Source organism: Lolium perenne, chromosome 7, assembly GCF_019359855.2.
Source record: "Lolium perenne isolate Kyuss_39 chromosome 7, Kyuss_2.0, whole genome shotgun sequence".
In the NCBI taxonomy this organism is placed as follows: Eukaryota; Viridiplantae; Streptophyta; class Magnoliopsida; order Poales; family Poaceae; genus Lolium; species Lolium perenne.
The window spans coordinates 316,658,551-316,672,080 of NC_067250.2; the positions used below are offsets into that span (position 1 = coordinate 316,658,551).

General features: G+C 45.0%; 2 protein-coding genes across 3 annotated transcripts; one reads left to right on the forward strand and one right to left on the reverse strand.

Annotated features, from left to right (window-relative positions):
- Positions 1-2,759: 2,759 nt before the first annotated feature.
- Positions 2,760-5,258, reverse strand: LOC127317589 (ubiquitin-NEDD8-like protein RUB2). The gene is made up of 3 exons (XM_051348158.2): positions 5,050-5,258; positions 3,132-3,391; positions 2,760-3,013 (listed from the first exon to the last, which is right to left on the reverse strand). The coding sequence occupies exons 1-3, from the start codon at positions 5,140-5,142 to the stop codon at positions 2,905-2,907; spliced, it is 462 nt and encodes a 153-aa protein (XP_051204118.1). The 5' UTR covers positions 5,143-5,258; the 3' UTR covers positions 2,760-2,904.
- Positions 5,259-6,944: 1,686 nt separating this feature from the next.
- Positions 6,945-13,021, forward strand: LOC127317588 (uncharacterized). 2 transcript variants are annotated; one of them, XM_051348156.2, is made up of 7 exons: positions 7,066-7,332; positions 7,837-8,041; positions 8,379-8,580; positions 10,041-10,234; positions 10,521-10,674; positions 10,981-11,145; positions 12,101-13,021. In XM_051348156.2, exons 1-7 carry the CDS (start codon positions 7,164-7,166, stop codon positions 12,545-12,547), a joined length of 1,536 nt encoding a protein of 511 aa, XP_051204116.1. In that variant the 5' UTR covers positions 7,066-7,163; the 3' UTR covers positions 12,548-13,021. The 2 variants fall into 2 exon arrangements, with proteins under 2 accessions (XP_051204117.2, XP_051204116.1); XM_051348157.2 differs by lacking the exons at positions 10,041-10,234; positions 10,521-10,674; positions 10,981-11,145; positions 12,101-13,021 and adding an exon at positions 8,729-10,034 and having other exon boundaries at positions 6,945-7,332.
- The last annotated feature ends 509 nt before the right edge of the window (positions 13,022-13,530 follow it).

Below are 13,530 nucleotides of genomic sequence, written 5' to 3' on the forward strand. Positions count from 1 at the left end.
ATATGTTCGCAGCACATGACCTACTCTATCAAGCATACAAAATCCACTCGGCTAATGTACTAATGCATGACATCAATCTAGCTTTTTTTTTGTTTTGCTTTGACTAGCCAAATCACTGAAAAGAAGTGATGCTGGATTAATTCAAATTTATTGAGTAATAGGCCGGTCCCAGCTAGTAATTAACCAGTCCTCTTACCTGGTCTAGCATACATTCATACAACTCCAGTTGCAAGATCTTCTTCTTTAATCCTGCACAAGATCAATCAAATATTCCAAGATCACACACAGATTCTTGTGCCCCACCAATGAGAAGCTCTCGCTTTCAGTTCATGGCCGAGATGATGATGACGCCATGATGATGATCTGATGCAAGGTGCATGCCGATTAATTGTCCACAAGGATGAAGAAGAAACAACGTGCTCCTCGTATCAATCCAAAAAAGGAGCATAAATGAAGTCACCAGGATGGTCCTGAGCCTGGGTTCTAACCAAGCCATGGACCTGTCTACGCAAGAGAAAAGTAAGTGAATACTTAGTTTTAAGTGAAGTGCTTAAGTAATTGAACAATGGTCCTGAGCTCCTGGCCAATCCATGAACCTAGGGGGAAGCTAACAGAGTATATAAGTTAGAATGGTGTCTTTAAAGTGAAAGTATTTTTCGCAAGTTGCAGCCATTCAGGGTGAAGGAGTAGAGTTAGAAATGGCCTGTTCATATGATTAGCTAGGATTATTTGGTCCCCTACAATACCTAGGAGGGCTGTACATGGACACGCACTCACTGCTCACTTTGCTCGGCGTGCCGCGGGCGATTCACTAGCAACACATAAGAAATCCTGGGGTAAGGAGAAGAACAAGTCCCTGTTTGAGAAACCGGAGCTGGAACGTTTCCATGAAAGTATCATGTTCTTGACATCTATAAAGAAGCTTAGCACTATAAAACAGGGCAAAACAAGAGAAGATACAGCTACCTACAGACAGATTATGTCATGCTCACTATCCTCATTTATTTATTCTGAAATGATTCACTAACTTTATTTGCATGAGTGCATAACACATTAACTGAAGGCAGCAAATTTATTGAAGACAGGCATTTTTGTTCTCTCTTAACTACAGCATATATGCAGATTTGATCGTGGGAATAAACCTATGTGTAATGACATAGCGTGCCTAGCTAGATCCAATAAACATTGCACTTAGATAGAGCAAACACAGAAGCACGGATTTTATCAGATAGGAACCCGAGATAATGACATAAATTGCCTTTTAGGTCAGCATGCAGGTGCGCGAAGAATGTACCGACCAAAGAAAGCGCAAAGTCCTAACAGAAAATCAATGATATGTTGGACGGAATATAAGAAAGGAAAAACAAAAGGAATATTTGAACCTTCTATGTTGGCTGCATGACAGTAGTTAGAAAGAAACTTCTGTCTCAGACAAGAACATTAAAACTTCATTATTCTATCCAACAGAAACGCTCATATCTGGCACTGAGTTTTATTTATGAAGATACTTCAAGTGATGCATGAGAAGTGCACTAAGAGATGAGATGGATTCATCTTTATCTTTACAAAGAGAAGACGGCAGATCTATGTGTTGTGTGCATCAATTTAAATGATATCTTCAGGAGCATTGCACAAGAATCTTCAGCCTTCAGGAGCATTGAACTGAATTCCAGCAACGGTTGTTCCTGTCATTGTAAAGAATGTTCACCAAACGAAACCAAAAATTCTGAACCCTAGATAGTAGGGACCAGATGCCATGTTTGGGGTATATTTTCACGAGTCTCTTTATAGGAGATGCAAGAACCACTTGCACAGTGTAATATGGAATCAGATTCACAAATCACATTTTGTAGTGACAAGTGAACTGTTCAAAGGTGTATAGTTCTAATTGACTGCTTGCTTTGTATACTGCCAATTGGAGATCTAGCAAAACAATGAGTAATATTCTAACCAGTTATCACTATGGAATTAGATTCACAACCATAATGAACAGAAAGGCTTACTATGTGTGATGGTGATGCTTTGCACAGGATAGCTATGAACAGCCAGCTAGGGCGAAAAGTAAAGCAAAATGGATTTGGAGTATTTTTGTTTGTTGTAGCGATCCAACATGTTTTTCTCTGTTTCTCAGCAAAATGTTTTCTTTTTTAAAGAATAAAACTTGTGGGATGATTTTTAACACTCCTTTTCTCTGTTCCACAGCAAAATGTTTTCTTCATAAAGAATAAAACTTGTGATTTTTAACACAGCAAATCTGTTGTCCTACGATTGAATTGCAAGCCTTTGGTGATCAAAAGTAATCCCCTGTCCTAAAATAAAGGCGCCCTTTAATTTCACAACTTCAACTATAATTAATAGTTATAATATGTATCCACAAAATTTGTATAAATATGTAAAAAAAATGAAGATGATTTGAAAGACAAATGCAACAATATACCATTTATAAATTCTGAATCCATATAATTTGGTATATACTAGTGATCAAAGTTGTGCTTCAAAGACTGAGTTATATTTTGAGATGGAGGGAGTAGTTTGCAAGCAGAGATTACCCTTTGCACATCACCTGGCACAAGGAAGCTATTGTACAAAGCTAACGAAAGCAGAATACAAGATGGGTGTAAAATCTGGCCCAAAGATCACCTTAGCCGAAGGAAGGTACAGCAATGACAAACATTTTGCAATGAGTATTCGAGCAAATCAACGAATTCAAGCTGACTATGACTGGGAGCAACAACAAATCAGATGACAACAGGTAAAAGTAGAGTTCAAACATTTCCCGTACATATGACAGCCGATTTCACAATGTGATACACATGGTACTTTAATCAACCGGGAATTACACAGCTCTAAGTCTGCAGCAACTTCTGGTAGAAATGGAATATAGGGCACACAATGAAGCTGCGTCTACTGACCACCCCTCAGAGCAAGCACAAGATGGAGCACTGAACCTCCTTCAATGTTGTAGTCCTTGGCAGTTTTGTCATCAGCAAGTTGCTTCCCAGCATAGATGAGCCTACTCACAGGACAGGTTTCTTGAGATCAATGAATGCAAACACATATAAAGCAACGTGAAACTTAACGAGAGAATGCTAACACATATAAGACTCCCAGATTTCATTTTCATGAGTTACCTCTGTTGAACAGGTGGAATTCCCTCTTTCTCCTCCACACGTTCCTTGATTCTATCGATTGTGTCAGTGGGCTCAATGTCAATCTCGATTTCCTTCCCGGTAAGTGTCTTTACCTTAATCATAGTTCCACCCCTGAGCCTCAGCACCAAATGGAGAGTGGACTCTTTCTGGATGTTGTAATCAGCCAATGTGCGCCCATCTTCCAACTGCTTTCCAGCAAAAATTAGCCTTTGCTGGTCTGGGGGGATGCCTTCCTTGTCCTGAAGAAATTAAACCAGCATGCCAAATTTTCAGTTACCCATTTGTATTTCAAGGATAAAGTTTCAGAAAAATGGGTCTCTACTCTCTACAAGCACAAGCAAGAGCCAAAATAAAATTCCATACCACATCACAGCCAAAAGGATGGATAATACAGTACCTTTCAATTGCGGGGAGGTTCAAGATCTCATACCAGCAAACAGAATAAAGAATGCAGTATTACATTACAAAAGATATAAACACTGCAAGCTCACGGCAGTAGTTCAGCCATCAGTCATCTATTACTACACTAGTAAAAAAAAACACTGCTATATGCGGAAAGCAGTTCCTAGCCACCAAAATATGGCCTGTAATTCAACATTTTAAGGACACTAAATAACTGCTAGGCAACGATAAGGAAGCGATAATCGGTTACTGCTAACTGATTTAATCAGTGAAGCATTAATGGGTGGCCAACTACACTTAAAAAACACGTATAAGAGAGAAAGAGATAGTAAATGGGCTGCTATATAATCAGCCCAGTACTTCTCCAAAGCCCAAAAAGCTGATTATACTCCGCAACCACCACCATCTCCTCTTCTTTTTTTCATCTTGTCGACCTGAACTAGCCCACCATCTCACCTGCTGGCCACTATCATATTCTCCAGGGCACCACCCAGTCCACTCCTCTTGCACCTCCATCACATCCCCTGCTGAAGGAGGGTGCTGAAGGCGGCCTTGAACTTCTGCATGCAACATTAGGTTGCCAGCAGAAAAAACTGGACGGCAGCAATGGGAATCGAGCATGAGCGCCCAACCTTAATCGAATTGGGCAGATGCTTGCAGGGAGGGTTGACCTGAGCTCGAAATTTGGCCAGTTAATTAGAAATCTACGGACTGATTCAGGTTGTCAGACGGATTAATCAGCCCAGGCAAGTAATAACTGATCACACTGAATTCAATTCAGTGACCCGCCGAGCACCTTTTAACCAGAGTTAATCCTTGACTCGGTTAATTATTTGAACATTGTGCTACATTAGCTCCACCTCATTATGCAAGTTGAGTTTGTGAATAAGGTTCTGACTTTAATTAGTATATGGTGATTTCGCATGACTGACTACTTTGGGTTGAGTAAGGGTGGAAAAACAGGAATTTTTCAACGTCAGTCAATCAATTGGTATATACAGATCAGATTTTCCTACAATTCAGGTTTTATTGATCAATAATTTGTAACACAAAACTAACCTAGCCGCACAAAATCCACAGCCTGCGGGTAATAACATCAATACATCATAAGGCCACGCTCGGCTCAAACAGAACAACAAAAATCACTGTGGCACTGTGGGTACCAATATTGACAAGTGACTTGCTTCCCCAATTCTACAAAATCATTAGGTCAGTACAGCACCACACTACTGCAGACTATTAGCACAAAACATATACACAGCGCGGTGCCGGACCTAAATCGAACGGAGGCCAGAATCCATCCCAGCCCAGACAACTAATGATCTAAGAAATTTCACCGAGACACAAATGATCTAAGAAATTTCATCTAAGAAGATACGCGATACGGGCACTAATGATCTAGGAAATTTCATCCAAGAATACGCGATTCGCGCACGGCAGCGGCGCAGATCGAGGGCGGGTCAGCGGGGATGGATAGGAAGGAGGGGGAGCGGACCTGGATCTTGGCCTTGACGTTGTCGATGGTGTCGCTGCTCTCGACCTCGAGCGTGATGGTCTTCCCGGTGAGGGTCTTGACGAAGATCTGCATCTCGGGACCCTCCTCTCGGCGCCGATCTGCCTGCTAGGGTTTTGCTCGGTCCTCGCCGGAGGTTTAGGTCGCGTCCGTCCTTGGGTCTGCTCTGCTTGGGGGATGATGATTGAGGCGTGGCTGTTTTGCATATATACACCCTGCGAAGGCCGTAATTGCGTCGATGTCGGGCCGCGCTTCCCCAACGGGATCGGATTCGGTGGCAGTTAATTTCGATGGGCTATGCCTGTCTTGGCCGGGCCGGGCCAGGCCTACATGCGTTTGTGCCAAAATAAAGATTTTGCTTCGTCGCTGCAAAAAAAAAAAACGATTTAAGCAAGCTTTGGAGGTGGAGTCCGCCGAAGACCCGTTGGAGTCTTGGAGACCTCGCAGCAAAAACTTGGTGCTATTATAGTAAATCCAATTTTGTCGGAGACCTTGTAGCAAAAAAAAAATTGTACTAAAATAGCAGTACGGCAACACAATCGTAGCAAACATTTTATACTATTGTAGCATCACAACATTTATTTTACGAGATCACCGGCGAGATCCGTGTTGCACATCTGCTTGCTCCTTGCAGCACCAGCGTTAACCGATGGTAGCACTCACGCATCACTGCCTCTAGATGGAAGCACCACCCCGATGATGGTAGCACGGCCAAAGTTCCTTCATAGCACTAGCAGAGTTCCTTTGCAGTGTTGTCGCACACTCGTATCAATGAGATTGTGTTTCATAGCAGCGTTGAGATTCATTTGTAGCAATGTTGAGATTCATTCATAGAACCGATTGTGTTTCATAACAGCGTTGAGATTCATTTGTAGCAATGTTGCACACCTCTCACATGCAGCATCACCTCCCCCACTTGCAGTAGCACATGATCTCGCTTATCTGCACCGTCGGCGGCCACAATTCCGGTGTGGCGCAAGAGGTGCTACAGGGCACTGGCGCGGTGGACCTTCGGGCTGGTGGAGGTTGACAGGGGGTCCCTTAGGGCACATGACGATGAAGTGGGGGTCGACGACGACGCCCTCGGGGCAAAGAGTAGCAACACCTCGGGCCGTGGTGTAGGTCATCGCCCCCTTCAACACCCCCACCCCGCCCGAGTAATGCTACATCTACGGACATAATTTATAAAAATTTCTTATGGGCACAATGGAAGAGCAGCCTGATTAGTACGTGCTTCGAAATTTCAGGAAAGGAAACAATCTGCATCAACCACCCTTTTACACGCGAGCCCGTAATTACAGTTCAAAAAATCTTTCCGTAAGTCCAGCATTACCGCCCCCGCCCCATCCGGCGGTGCATGGCTCCAAGAGGCGGTGATCGATGGCGACGGTGGCAACGCTACGTGGGCACGGTGGTGGTGCTGCATTGGGAATGGAGGTGTGCACGGTGGTCTTTCTCGATCCCATGGAGAAAGACCATGTGGTGCTTCGTTGACTCACGGGATAAGAGGGCGGGCAAGCCCCTCGTTGGGACACGTGTCACGCCCTGGTCTAGGAAGATGAGTCACATCCAATGATGGCCAACCCGAAAGTTGCTCACGCCGCAGACTCTAGAGGAATCTAATCATTTTTCTTATCGATTTTGGGAATCTAATCATTTTTCCTATCAATTTCGGTCAACAATTGGTAGTACAGTTCTTCTTAAAGAACAATTGGTACGGACAATCAAATTATATTCCAAAAATGATAATCAGTCAACTATTGGATGCCCGATGTGCTCGAAGAATATTCTCACCGCCATGCGGCGTTCAAAAACAGAGTACTAAATAATCCTGCCACAATGAGAAAAGGAGTACAAAATTACGGCGGCAGAAACGAGATTTTTGGATTCAAACAGGCCTGAACACACGTGAATGCGAACAAAAATACTCCGTATTTCAAATCTTCTGCGAGAAAATACACCAAAATAACATGTATAAAAATCCTTGCCAGGATGACTTCTTCAACCCTCCTCCGATATTCCTTGACATAATCACATCCACTCTGCCGGCGCCACAGCTCAGTCCACGCCGCCGCCGGCCTGCCGCACGAGGAGCCATGGCACCTCCAATTCGCCGCCGCCTCCTACTCGTCCTCCTGCTCCCCGTCCTCGCCGTCGCCGCGCTGCCAGCGGCGGCCGCAGCGGCCTCGTGCAGGGCGTGGCTGGTGCAGTCCATCCCCACCGACATGCCCCACCTCCGCCGCGTCCCGGGGGTCCTCTCCACAGGTATGCTCCCCTCCGTCGTCTGTGATGTTGAGCGATGGAGAGAAGGCGTTACGTTTGATTTACTTCAGCTGTCCGTCTGCAACCGTGTTAACCTGAGAATAGAGGTGTGGTCTGCTGATTGGGGGAAAATGTGACATCTTTTGAGTGTGCTCGGTTGATTTACAGAGGTTGTCTGGTTGATGATTTGAGATTATATATGGAAACCGTGGAAATGTAGTTCTTGTAGGAAGATGTAGTTCTTGTTTGCCTCTTCTAGTCTTCTGTTGCGCATTTGCTGGTGCCCCGTGTAGCCGTGTAGGGATATCGATTTGCTAGAACTGATGGATAATCCACACTTCGGCAGTAAACAATCGTCGGCCGTATCCATATCGATGGTTATTTTGGTTGCTCTTGTTGTGATGCTGAATTGCTTGCATGTGTGTCTTCTTTCTTTTTTTAGAGTGAATCATGTGCATCTTTATTTACATAGGATTTTCTGAACTCTGATCTCCTGCTGATACGCAGCGGACGTGCTCCAGTGGCTGTCAGGGAACGCGACAAAGAACCTGGACATCCTTGCACAGTACTGGCAGTTAATAGCGCAGCCAAAGAACCCAAAATCAGGGGACTACGGGTTCTCCGAGAGTGACATGGCAAGATTTGGGGCTGATCAGGGGCTCCGGGTTTACAAGGCACTGGAGAATGCTGCAGATCGTAAGGTCAAAATCAGGCAAGAGTTGATATCAAAATTTGTAATGTTTACCGGAGTACCAGACTATTATCCTTACAATGATTTCTTCGTCGTAGGAAGTTACCTTTAAACATTGTGTTGTTGCAGAGGCCGGGTTTGCTTGGTATTAACTTTATATTAATCAACATACTGCCCATTATAGAAAGAAAAAAACTACTCTACATGACAGTGATAATGCACATGTGGCACTTTGCAGTCAAATGCTATAGTCAATCAGGCAAAAATAGTGAATAGTGAGATAACAACAAGAAGTGAATTTATAATGTACGTATAGGAGTCTTATTTCTCATGTTAACAACCGTAGCTTCTTTTTCAGGATTGTGCAGCACTCTGGATTTGCTCCTGAATTCGACCAAGAGAGCGCTGATCTTGCTGCAGGAAGACCAAATGTTCAGAATGCAACCTTGCTTTTTGAGGATTGGTGGGGATCCGGCGTTCTGCATGCAAAAGTCTGGATATCCGACAAAAAGGATTTGTATATTGGATCTGCAAACAATGATTGGAAGTCCCTTACCCAGGTATATTCGAAAGCTAAATCATCCTATATCCTATATGAAGTGTTATTATATCATTGTAGTTTCTGAAGTAGTACAGAATAAACAAATTTGTAAAGTAGAAGTGTTTTTTTTTTTTTTTTTTGATATGCCCCATAATTTTACATCCCAGCCAAAGATAGAGGAAACTGCCTCCGGGTCGCACGCGCGGGCGGCTCCGGGGCGATCGCATCTCCAGCCAAAGAAGCCTCCAGATCGGGCCTTCCTGGCCGTCGCGGCCGCCGGCGCCGGCGACCGTGGCGGCGCCCTGGCCGGCGAAGACGGCGAGGGGTGGGCGGCGCTCTCCTGGCTTCTTCTCTTCGCGCGGGGAGGCGGAGCAAGGGGAGAGCGCAGGGGTTGGTGCTCGGGCCGGTGTGGGGGCAGTTTGCAGCGATGGAGGGGCGATCTTAGGCGGCGGTGCGCGGCGGCGCGAGCGGCGGATGGAGGAGGTCTAGGCCCTTGGGCCGATGGACTCCGGCTGATGCCCTCTGGCCAAGGCCGACTCTGCCTGCTCTGGTCGTCTTCTCCGCCGCAGCACCACTCGTCCTCGTGCGGGCTTGGCGGCCAGGGTCGCCTTCGCTACCGTTTCGGTGTGAAGGGCGGCCGGGATGGCCGTTGCGTGGGGGCTCGGCCTGAATAAAGGCGGCGGTCCTAGGGCCTCTCTTGCGTGAAGAGGAGGACCTACCGGAGGCCTGGCCTCGTGATCTGGCCGGAGGGTTGAGTTCCGGAAGGCTCCGCCGGCGAATGTAACAGTGCTTTGCCTGGAGTTTGCTGGATCGGAGGTATTCGGTCGTGCGCACCCATGCGTTTATTCCGACCGTTTGGTTCTGGAGGGAGCGGCGCGAAGCTCTTTTTCTCTGTTGACATCAAGTGACTATGGATCCATGATGAAAGTCGGAAGAAGAGAATTTCATGAAGGCCGGAGGGGAGGACTAGCTAAGGGAGGTTCAAGTCTCCGCGTTGTTGAGGGGCTTGCTTGGTGTCCGGACTTCACATCAGCGGTATGAAAGTGGGGGTGACAACACATGTGAAGCGCAGAGTCCACCTTTCAGGGTGAAAACCCAAGGTCTGGCCTTAACTGGTTGTGCCTGGCAGTGACCTTGGTGGAGGCATTGTTTTGAGAGTGGGGACTATCTTCAGGGTGAAAACCTAAGATCTTTGATCGGGCGACGACAGTGTTGGAGCACTGTTCCCTTCTTGGAGGTGTCGTTTTTTGGAGAGTCTGCAATTCAGGTGTTGTCATGGTGGTGGATGTATTGCTGTTGTTAGGTCCGTGATACTGTAGCGGGACTTTTGTTTCTTAGTTTTCTTTTTCTTTTTTTGGCTGTGTGCATCCGTAGTGCCATTAGGGTGGTGCGTTGTTGCAGAGGCTGGGTGTAATTGGTATCTCTCGATATTAATATATTCCCTTTATCGAAAAAATACTAGTTTTTTTTCTGTTGCAGGTGAAGGAGCTTGGGATTTATTTTGCTAGTTGTCCACAGATAGCAAAAACTGTTGAAGTATATTTTCAAAATCTTTGGACACTTTCAACGCTGAATTCAACTACTTACACTAAAGTTGCCTTGGATAAGCAGTGGCAGACTTCTAGAAAAGTGCCATGCTGGTCGCATTTCCTACAACCAAAAGATAGATGCAGGTTTGTATCCTTTTCTGTAATTAAGGAACAACCACCTAAATGACAATATTAACTATAATTTGTGTTGGCCAAGGTGCTGACAACATTTAGCCCTGTTCCTTTTATCTTCACCGTTTATGTAAGGTGCATAATTTTGTTTGATGTTAAAAGGATGTAACAATTGCTATTATTTACTTGAAGCCATGTTGTCGTTTCATAAATTTGTCAAAACAATATTAGTAGGCATAAATACTCTAATTCTTGGACCCAGTTTTCCTGAATTTAATAATGTAATTTCTCCCATCAGGTCACCACTGCCCCTTTCTGTCGATGTCCCATATGTGGATGGCTATCCATCACTTGCCAATCCTAAACTGCTTGATGTTTTAATCGAAACCCCTGGGCTCAAGAGTTTCAATAAAGAACACTACTTCAGCTATCTTTCGTTTGCTCCACCTGAGGTAATGTCATGTATTGTCCTTTTTCTGAAGAAAAAGAATATAACTTTTGAGTTTTTACCACAAACTGTGACCTGTGAAATGTGGACAGTAGTATTATAGTATTAGCTGGTACAGTTCTCAGTCAGTTGGTGCTGTAATAGCCAATCATCTAGCGCACAAGCATACACTAATTTCTAGTGGCATCCATTGCGAGATCACATGGCCTTTTACAATACTGTCTTATTTGGTACTGCAATGGTGCAAGGAATAGTCTAGTAAGTTGTAACACATCCCGCGGTGTTGATTCAACGTGTTCATGTTTTGCAGCTGTCATTTGACAAGTTCCAGGCAGATGAGCAAGGTTGGGTCGACACCATCAAATCTGTCAATTCTGAGGGAATGGTGCGGATAAATACTATGGATTGGCTTGGACAGTCGCAGTATGCTCCTCAAACTGTGTTCTGGCCATCGTTGTCATCAGCGATATCTGAGGTATTCAAGTTTGCTTTCATGATTCCTCAAAAAAAAAAAAAAATCCTCAAAAAAAAAGTTTGCTTTCATGTTCGATTTTTGGCAAACCCTTAGAGAATTGGTTATTGGTATCACTTTCTCTAAGAATATTCTCATTGTAATATGCCATAGACATATCAATACTCAACTGTATCATTTGACTAGTATTTTACTCGGAGAAAACAAGACGGGTTGTCAGTGGTAGGAGGGGGGCCCTGTTCATGTTTCAATAGAATTGGCATACTATATGGTCTTATGTAGACTGCAAGGAAATTTGATTTGCAGCATTAGAATATATAGATAACCTAAAATTTAGTTAAAAGAACGTTCTAAAATATTATTCGTCAAGGAAATATTGCTTTATCATGGTTCCATCGATGTAAAATGTGTGTATGAGAGCTCAAATAGGACCATTAGTTAATACTATATAGGTTACAAAATGTTAGAAATTCCTAAGAAAATGAACAGTTATGCAGAAAAGTTGACCGTATCCTAGGTTAAACCTATGAAATTTCCCGCTCTCTAGTGTGCACTACAAACTCACAACGTCTCCACCCATTCCCTGAACTTCCCTTCAGTTTCAGGCGGGCCTCAGCTGTTACTTCTGTTGGCCTCGTGGCCCCTATACCCCCCTTGCAGCCATTAAGGCTGTCACTGCCTTCTAAACACGGCTGTCAGCTATGCTGCAAATATCCAGGTGGTGCACCATCATGACCACATGAGCACCACAATCAGTACTATCCAGTTCGCAATTTCACCATAACTGCAGCACCACGGTTGCTAACAGCAGAACTTTGTGGAATTTTATCTTGCTACATCAGTCTATTTAAGCAGCCTACTGACCTTTTGTTCTTTTTCAAAATTTCCCATTTCGTTTTATCTCTATTCATTAACATTGAATTCACCTACTAATTAAAGATAAATTGACCATTGGTAGGTAATAATCTCCAAGAATGCAACTGTGAGGATCCTTGTCGCCTACTGGACACACTTCATCCCGAACACCGAAAACTACCTGAAGAGCCTCCTATACTCAAACATCCTCTGCGTGTCTTCCAAGTACAACCACTGCGGTGGCAAGGTTGAGATCAGGTACTACGTGGTTCCAGGGTACAACTCTACCGGACCTGCCTTGTCCCAGGGCGACGCGACGGGGAACCATTACCCCGACTTCACCCGGGTGAACCACGGCAAGTACGCCGTGAGTGACACGAGGGCCAACATTGGCACCAGCAACCTTATCTGGGACTACTTCTACACCACGGCTGGGGTGAGCTTCGGGACGTATGACCCCTCCATCGTCTCGCAGCTGCAGGATGTGTTCGATGCGGACTGGGATTCCCCGTATACTGTACCGGTTAAACCTCTGCAGGCATCGGTGTAGGATCAGGCGATGAGATCGTTTCGATCTTTTCTGAACCTGCTGTCAGTAAAGCACATCGGGGGAGTGGATTGGGGAGTTTTAAAATAACATTGATACTACAAGCGGGAACTACACGCAACATTTTTCTCCAGAACCTCCAAAGACAGGGAGTTCTTGCATCGCATAGAGAAGAAGTAACTGGCGCAGTTCACAAGGAAAGCTGGGACGAAGAAGTGGGGGATGACTCTGACAATGAGCAAGCGTCCTGAGGGGGCGTCGCCGTTCCTCGTCCTGTGAAGCATTTATGTTTGTTTTGTTTCCTGTAGAGAGAATAAGTCAGTGCATCGATGATCGTAATCCCGAAATGTAAATATAGATGTATTTTGCACTGCCTACAATTTCTTTCGTTTGCTTCACTTCATTTATGTGTTTGTTTTCAGTGGGCACAGCTGTAATCGTGAATTGGCGATCGTGTTGTAACAAAACCAACTGCTCATTATGATGCATGTTGGAGGGGAAAAGATACACCTGTGCGTGTGTTTCATCAGTGCCGTTTTGGCGTGTCAAGGACTCTGGAAGTGGAAGATACACAAACACCTTTTGCAAATCATTGGTGAGGAAGGTTGGTTAGCCAAGAAGGTTTCCAGACCAGAGCATAAATAACAGTCCCGATCTCAGGTGAGCAGTGAGAGAGACACGTCCCAGATCGCACGTTGGGTTGTCCGGCCATCTCCGTGTTGTGGTGGTCATGGCTCTGTGCCTCTGTGTCTGTTCGCCTGCCTGCCACCATAACCTCCGTAACCACCTCCAACAACTCGGGTTTTATGGGATTCACGTGATCAGGAGGAAAACCGCGATCTGTACGTGCCGGCGACGGCGACTACGAATCACTCGTCAGTCTGCACTTGTGCTGAATGTTCTGAGGTTTTGCACGGACGAGTGGCACACTGTCACGAGAATGCACGTTGAGGTCGACGAATCCCACCGAAGTTTTTGCGTATGCT

Bases quoted from the DNA above. Each gene is read 5' to 3' on its own strand.
- LOC127317588 (XM_051348156.2), top strand. From the start codon at position 7,164: ATGGCACCTCCAATTCGCCGCCGCCTCCTACTCGTCCTCCTGCTCCCC. The intron at 7,333-7,836 runs GTATGCTCCCCT...GCTGATACGCAG, and splicing joins CCCGGGGGTCCTCTCCACAG to CGGACGTGCTCCAGTGGCTG. The intron at 8,581-10,040 runs GTATATTCGAAA...TTTCTGTTGCAG, and splicing joins ATTGGAAGTCCCTTACCCAG to GTGAAGGAGCTTGGGATTTA.
- LOC127317589 (XM_051348158.2), bottom strand. From the start codon at position 5,142: ATGCAGATCTTCGTCAAGACCCTCACCGGGAAGACCATCACGCTCGAG. The intron at 3,392-5,049 runs GTCCGCTCCCCC...TAATTTCTTCAG, and splicing joins ACGTCAAGGCCAAGATCCAG to GACAAGGAAGGCATCCCCCC. The intron at 3,014-3,131 runs GTAACTCATGAA...TCCTGTGAGTAG, and splicing joins ATTCCACCTGTTCAACAGAG to GCTCATCTATGCTGGGAAGC.